This window comes from Echinops telfairi, unplaced genomic scaffold (assembly GCF_000313985.2).
Source record: "Echinops telfairi isolate 266 unplaced genomic scaffold, ASM31398v2 ScPeMD7_2;HRSCAF=8, whole genome shotgun sequence".
Classification (NCBI taxonomy): Eukaryota; Metazoa; Chordata; class Mammalia; order Afrosoricida; family Tenrecidae; genus Echinops; species Echinops telfairi.
The window spans coordinates 992,256-999,358 of record NW_022103898.1 but is presented as its reverse complement, the minus strand read 5'-3'; the positions used below and the strand labels follow the sequence as shown (position 1 = coordinate 999,358).

The 7,103-nt window shown below is 54.6% G+C and overlaps 1 protein-coding gene across 1 annotated transcript; it reads left to right on the top strand.

Annotated features, from left to right (window-relative positions):
• The first annotated feature begins 2,332 nt into the window (after nt 1–2,332).
• LOC101659184 (palmitoyltransferase ZDHHC3-like) lies at nt 2,333–3,199 on the top strand. The gene has a single exon (XM_004700627.1). It carries the CDS (start codon nt 2,333–2,335, stop codon nt 3,197–3,199), a length of 867 nt encoding a protein of 288 aa, XP_004700684.1.
• The last annotated feature ends 3,904 nt before the right edge of the window (nt 3,200–7,103 follow it).

The window sequence follows — 7,103 nt, the reverse complement described above, 5'->3', positions numbered from 1 at the left end:
GGAAACAGCCCCTCAGGGAGTCTCAGTGATGCCAACAGGGTAAGGGGACAGGGTGATCAGAGAACCACGGGGCAGACAGACCCTGGGTGAGGAGGCTGGGGACCCAGAGCAGGAACTTAACACCCAGCCACAAGGCCTGGCCCCTCACTGGACCCCAGAGCAGATGGTGAGGGTTGGGAACCGTGAGTCCCTGGGGACAGCTTTCGTTGTAGTACAGGGTGTATAGAGGCTCCTGGTGGCAGGTCGGAGATGATTGGAACCAGTTCCAGAGACTGAGACATGGGCAGGACACAGTGGCCAGGTGTGTCTCGCTGCCCTCACGCTGCAGCCATGAGTAACTCAACACCTCCCCCAGCACCACACCCAAAGGACAGGGCCACGCCCACAGTGCCTGGCTCTCATCTAGAAGCCAGTGATGAGGTGTCCCAGAGCGGTGGGCTGACCCCTGGCAGCAGCGATGGCGTGCAGCATCCATTGTGAGGGTGGCGCAGGGCTGGCAGCGCTGCTTCTGATGACATGGGGTTGCTGAGAGCCAACAGCACCGGCCACAACACCTGAGAGAGCCACAGTGGGGTGCTGGGGACCCCCGCAGCCTCCGTGACAGCCTGCAATAGCAGGGAAGTGCACGTGGTTTGGGGACAAAATGTTAAAATCAAGGCAGAGCCAGGGTGACGTCAGGGAGAGGCCACTGACACGCAGTGAAGACACAGGTCATGTGACACAAGGTCATAGTCACACAGAGGTCACAGACACGGGGTCAATGTCACAGAGGGGTCATGGTCACACTGGAAGTGCAGTAGCAAAGTTCATGCTCTCACAGAGGTCATGGTGACACAGAGTTCATGGTCACACAAAGGTCTTGTGGGAGGGGAGGCTCGGATCTGGGACACTGCCAGAGGCAGGTCCTCCTCTCAGAGTGTCTTCCCCAGTCCCCAGAACTTTCCTCAGTTGAGTGGCTCCGAAGCACCCCATCCTGAATTCCCTCACCCTGATGAGTCCCTGGGACAAGCTGTACGAGGGCAGGTGCCCGCCCTGGATTCAGTCTATGTGCCTGCTAGTGCCGGAGGGAAGGCCTTCACGCTGTGCTTGGTACCAGGGTCGTTTGAGCCCCCATGAGGCCCGGTCTGAGCAGCGGGCACCTTTGCTCCTGAGTGCTGGGCTCTGCAAGTGCTTCATCAATGCCGCCCTCTGCCTGAGACTCCGGACCAGCGGTTCTCAACCTGTGGGTCGTGACCCTTTCACAGGGGTCACCAAGACCATGGGGAAACACAGTTCTTATGTTCTTAGGAACCGAGACACCGCTCCTCTATCTGTCTCCAGGCAGTCCACCCACATGCAGATACACCCACATACACGTGAAGACTGTCACCCATGCTACACCCTGCTTCAAGACAAAATTTCATTGATTTGTAATTAGAAATAAATATTTCACAATATATAACTACATATTGTTTCTGTGACTAGTCACTAGGCTTTAATTATGTTCAATTTATAACAATGAAAATACATCCTGCACATCAGATATTTACATGACGATTCATAACAGTAGCAAATGACAGTGATGAAGTAGCAATGAAAATAATTTTATGGTTGGGGGGGTCACCACCACATGAGGAGCTGTATGAAAGGGTCGCAGCCTTAGGAAGGTTGAGAACCACTGCTCTAGACCAACCTCAGTTCAGATGTTGACACTGTGTCCAATCTTCTTCCGACTGAAGTTGAAGCACAAGAAATCCCACAGCCCCCTCCTGGAGCCCCCTCCTGTATGGGGGGTGGGGCGGGGGCGGCTAGGGGCAACAGCCAACTCCAGACCAGACTGCAGGGAGTGGGCACCTGAACTGTCAGTAACTTACTGCCACCTCGAGCAATGCATGTAGCGTCATTGTGCCTCGGTTTCCCTATCTGGAAAATGGAGCCAGTGCGAGTCTGTCCGGCAGGGGTTGCTGTGCAGACTGGAAGGCCACCTGGAAAATCCGGGAGAGGGGGTCTTCATCTCTGACCCTACCTTCGGCTGCCTGCTCCAAGCCGCCCAGGTTCAGGCCTTACCCAAAGGGCACCATGCAGCTACTGAAGGTGGTGGCCCCTCTGGGTGTAGTGCAGGTCTCCCCTTTCTGTGTTCACAAACCCCCCGGCCCCAAGGTGCATTCTAGAATGTAGACTGGGGCTGGATTCTGGTTCCACAGGGTGAAAACCAAGGCTGGGGCAGCCAGCACCCTTAGGCTCTGCCAGGGCCCCGGCAGGGAGTGTCCAGATCAGGCCACTTCCGGGGGCGCCCCTCCGCAAGTCCTTCCCAGGTCGCCTAGTCGCGCAAGGATGCCCGAGGGAACCCAAGATGCTCGCTGGGGTCCCCGCCCACCGCGCCCTTGAGAGGAACCCCGAGTTTGCGCCACACCCTGCCATCCCGCCCGGGCCTCGGCTGCCCCCGGCGCGCCGCAGCCTTCGCATCTGGTTCGTGTGCGACCCCTTGGGCATCCTGTGTGCCACTGGGACCTGGGGGCTGGTGCTGGGCGTGGCCAGCGCGCTGCTGACCCAGCGACTCATCCCATCTGGGGACGTGGTCTACGGGGCGGCCCATGGCGTCCTCTTCCACCTGCTGGCCTTCCTGGGGCTGGCATCTCACACACGCACCATGATCACCGACCCCGGCTCCGTCCCGCTGGGCCACCCGTTCCGGCTGGGAGCACCCCGCTGCCATCGCTGCGGCGGCGGCAGGCCTGTGCGCGCCCACCACTGCAGCGTGTGTCGGCGCTGTATTCGCAAGATGGACCACCACTGCCCCTGGGTCAACAACTGCGTGGGCGAGGACAACCGCAAGTACTTCGTGCTATTCACCTTCTACATCGGCCTGGCCTCGCTGCACGTGCTCCTGCTGCTCGGCGTCCCCGTCCTACGAGGCTACATGCGCGGTGAGTGGGGCGCCAACAGCTCCTTCTCGGCGCGGGGCTCCGTCATCTTCCTGTTCTTGGTGAGTCTGAAGGGCTTCATTTTCACCTCGGTGATGTTTGGCACCCAGTTGCACGCCATCTGCAAGGACCAGACGAGAATTGAGCTGCTTCAGAGGGCGCCAGGCAGGTGGGGCAAAGGCAGCAAGTGGATGAACTTGAAGGCAGTCTTTGGACACCACTTCTCTGTAGACTGGATCAACCCCTTTGTCTCCCCCCAGCCTCAGAAATCAGATGGGCACCACGATTATGTCTGAGGGCCCCCTCTTAGGAGGGGGCCACTCACACAGGACCCCAGCAACTCGGCCAGTGCTGACCCCTTACAGGTGTGTGAGGACAGAGAGGGCAACTCCTCCACAGTAAACCACCATTGTCCACATCCCTGAGGACACCCCTACTCCGGAGAAATGTTTTAAAGCCTCGGGTTCTGTTCTGGGCAGAAAGGACGCTGTTTGGAAAACAAGGTCTGCCTGTAGAAAGTTCCAGAAAATAAAATCCTCTATCTTTTTTAGGCTCTCGCCCTACTTTCCCGTGAAAAACCATCAGATCCACAACGCTTCCTAATAGAGCACCTCAGTGAGCGCCGAACTTTATTGCGTCTGTTGCCTGTGTCTCCTGACACGATTCTTTGAAAGTCCCCACCCCCACCCCGACCCCCGGGCCACTGTGGGGAGTAAATGGCACAGATAAATGGTGTCTCTGGCTGGTGATGTCCACAGTGAAAATGCTCAGCTGGAAACTGAACGTCGAAGGTTTGAGTCCACCCAACAGCTCCCCTGCAGAAAGGCCTGGTGAGGTAGTTAGTTTATCATCCCAACCTGGCTGATAAACACATGTGGGGTTAATTGAAGGGCGGAGAGATAAATGGCTCGGTGAGCCTCGCCTTTCTAGTTCTCAGGTCTCTTGCTTTGTGATGGTCGGACCAGGGTGCAGCTGCCTTAGCCAGTTCCCTGTTTCAGCTAGCAAGGCTCATTTCCTGCAAGACATCCCCAAGGAGAAGCTGCATGGACCTACCCCGATGCAGCCCTGGGTGCTGGAGCACCCGTGTGGAGGAGACTCCTGCCAGCGCTGAGCTGAGATGCCTACACATTGCCTTGGCTTTCCACCTGCAGTCAGCATCATTGTGCCTATTTTGTGAGATGGAGGAGGATTTTGTGGATTGGTGTCAGACATGTGGGTTAATGAGTTAATGTTGGACTTGTGGGCTTGGACAGCACTGGGTTGGGATGTTTTCTTGATGTGCACTTAACCTTTACATAAAACTCTCTCTTATACATGAGTTTCTGTGGATTTGTTTCTCTAAAGTACCCAGACTAACACACCTGGTCATCTACTTCCCAAAAAACCAGCAACCAAGAGCCCCCTGAGCACAGCCTTCCAGCACGAGTGGAGGCACCATGAGGTGGACGTGGTTGTTCAGAGGAACTCTGTGATGTTGAGCCATCCTTGCACTCAGTAAAACCCAACTCCCCCATGCAGAGCGGCAATTCCTGCTGGATGCTGTGTTAGGCCGGGTTGACCAGAGAAACAAAGCCAGAGACCCGCATGTATGAGTAAGAAGGAGCTGTCTATCAGGAGGCCATATATTTATCAAGAAAACACCCCAGCCCAGTAAAACTCAAGTCCCTAAGTCTGAAACTAGTCCATAAGTCCTTCTTCAGTCTCACACAGCCACATGCAACGATGCGGAATGCAGGCAGATCCCAGGTGAAGAGTCTTGTGGGCCCAATGGTGGTGGACGCATGTCCAGGGCTTGAGCAGGTCTCCACATGAGGGGAGAGGGTGGTTCACAGGACCCTCCCTATGAGGAGGTCATGCCCACAAGGAGGCATCATTGGGTTGTGACCCGACTGACAGACTAGACTCCACCCCTACCATAGAAAGCAAATGTTCAGAAGATGATGACGGCAACATGTGTACAAATATGCTTGATACGATTGATGTATGGATTGTCCTAAGAGCTGTAAGAGCCCCCAATAAAATGATCTTCAACATAAAGAAAGAAAGATAGGAAAAATTGGCTTGATGCACTACAAAAAATAAATCAGAAGCTTTTGCAGCAGCTAGAACAATTCACAACCTTTTAATACTATGACTGCATTAATAAAGTCCAGAATTTCTATGTAAAAAAAAGACCTAGTTCTTCTGCTAGCCAAGCACCATCCAGTGTCTTCACTACACCTTGCGATGGCACCCCCATCGTCGGTGATTGCTTAATGAGGGTGAGTATCGGGCATGACCATGTCAGAAGAATGGATTGTCTTAGATTGGGGCTAACACTAAGTGCAAGCCCGGAAATCCATTCATCTGCCTCTGGACCACCTTGGAGACACCATTGTCATTTTGCATTAGAGAACATTACCAGTCATCCCCCAGGGCATCTCTCCCCTGCCCTCGAACCACTGCTGACTCACACGACCCTACAGGACAGAGTAGAACTGCCCCTGTGGGTTTCTGAGACTTCAAAACCTTTCCCAAAGTGGAAAACCTCATCTTTCTCCTAAGGAGCTGCCTGGTGGTTTCAAACTGCTGACCTGGAAATCAGTAGTCCAATGTCTAACCCACTGGCCACCAGGACTCCATCCACCTGCTGACAGGCAGACTTGAATTCCTCTCCCGTGAGTACGGGGTTCAGCGGAACGACTTGCTTCCAAAGACAGAGTAAGAAAGGAGGGAAAGAGAAACTTCTCATTGGGCAATCCTCCCTGGTACCCCCATAACCCAGCGCTCACGGTTAACATCATCTGTCATCATAGGGCCTCCACAGAGCGAATGAGAAGGCTGTGTACCGCCACCGCTGTCCTCCCCCAGGCCACCCTCTCAGTCCCATCGCAGCAGAGCTTCAGAGGGACCGTCTTCGGACACCAGACCAGTGCCCTTCCAGAGCCGACTCAGGGGACGCCGGAAGACTGAGACATGGCTGGTGAGCAGAAGAGACGTGGGGAACAGAGGGGGCTCTGATCCTGCTTCCTCAGGGAGGCTGTGGCTGGGTTTGCTTCTCACCTTGGGAACGCCCCGGGGTGAGGCTCGGGCCCACGTGGCACAGGAATTCTCAGGACCATCTTTTCGACCTTTCTGAGCATCTAAGAGGAGCCCTGGGGAGGAGTGGGCTACACGCGGAGCTGCTACCCTCAAGGACCACGGTTCAAACCCGCCAGCTGCTCCTCGGGAGGCAGATGAGGCTTTCTGCTTCCATAAAGGTTTAAAGTCTCGAAAGCCCCAAGGAGCCGTTCCACCTGACACCTGTCAGGTGGCCAGGAGTCAGAATCAACGGCGGCAGGGAGTTTGGTACATTTAAAGTCATTCCGAGATCAAGCGTTAAGGGAGGGGGACTCATGAAGCTGGCAGCTAACAGGACAGGGATTCACGTCATGCCAGCACTTGCCTGAGCAGCTTCCAACCACACAAGTTGGCGTCCCCAGCTGGGTTCTCTTGGGAAAACAGGAACCAAGCCCTCTCCTATAGAAATGAAAGAGGTGTTCAGAAACATCAAAAATGTGAATGATTAAGGAGCAACACTCTAGGAAATCCTAGGAAAGATGTCGGAGAGACCTGCCGTGTGTTTTTGATTCCAGATCCAGGAAGCCTCCCCTGTCAGGAGGGAGGCGTCAAACCCACAGGGTTGTGGGAGTCCCCGCAGGAGCAATGCAGGCAGACATCGGGGTCTAAGGCTGTGCCACATGCCCTGCGGCAGGGGTCAGCACCTGACCAAGCTAAAGTCCAGGGCCAAAGCTGCCCACCATGCTCAGAGGGGCCTGCATGTCATGCCCACAGTGTGTGCAGAAGCCAGAGGGCTCATCCGCTCTCTGAGAACTCGTGGGTGCCTGTCTCCGGGTGAACCGCTGGCGGGGCTGACAGGAGAGAGAGCTGGGGGCTGTTTGTTTGTTTGCTTTGGTTTTTTACAATGATTTCATTGGGGGCTCGTACAACTCGTATCACATCCTTATATAAATCCATTGTGTCGAGCACATTTGTACATTTGTTGTCCTCATCATTCTCAAAACATTTGCTTTCTACTTGAGCTCTTGGTATCAGCTCATTTTTCCCTTCCCTCACGAACCCTTGATAATTTATAAATTATTATTATTTTGTCATGTCTTACACTGTCCAACATCTCCCTTTGCCGACTTTTCTGTTGTCTGTCCCCCTGAGAGGGGGTTA

Excerpts from the sequence above, each read along its gene's own strand:
- LOC101659184 (XM_004700627.1), top strand. The coding sequence starts at position 2,333 with ATGCTCGCTGGGGTCCCCGCCCACCGCGCCCTTGAGAGGAACCCCGAG.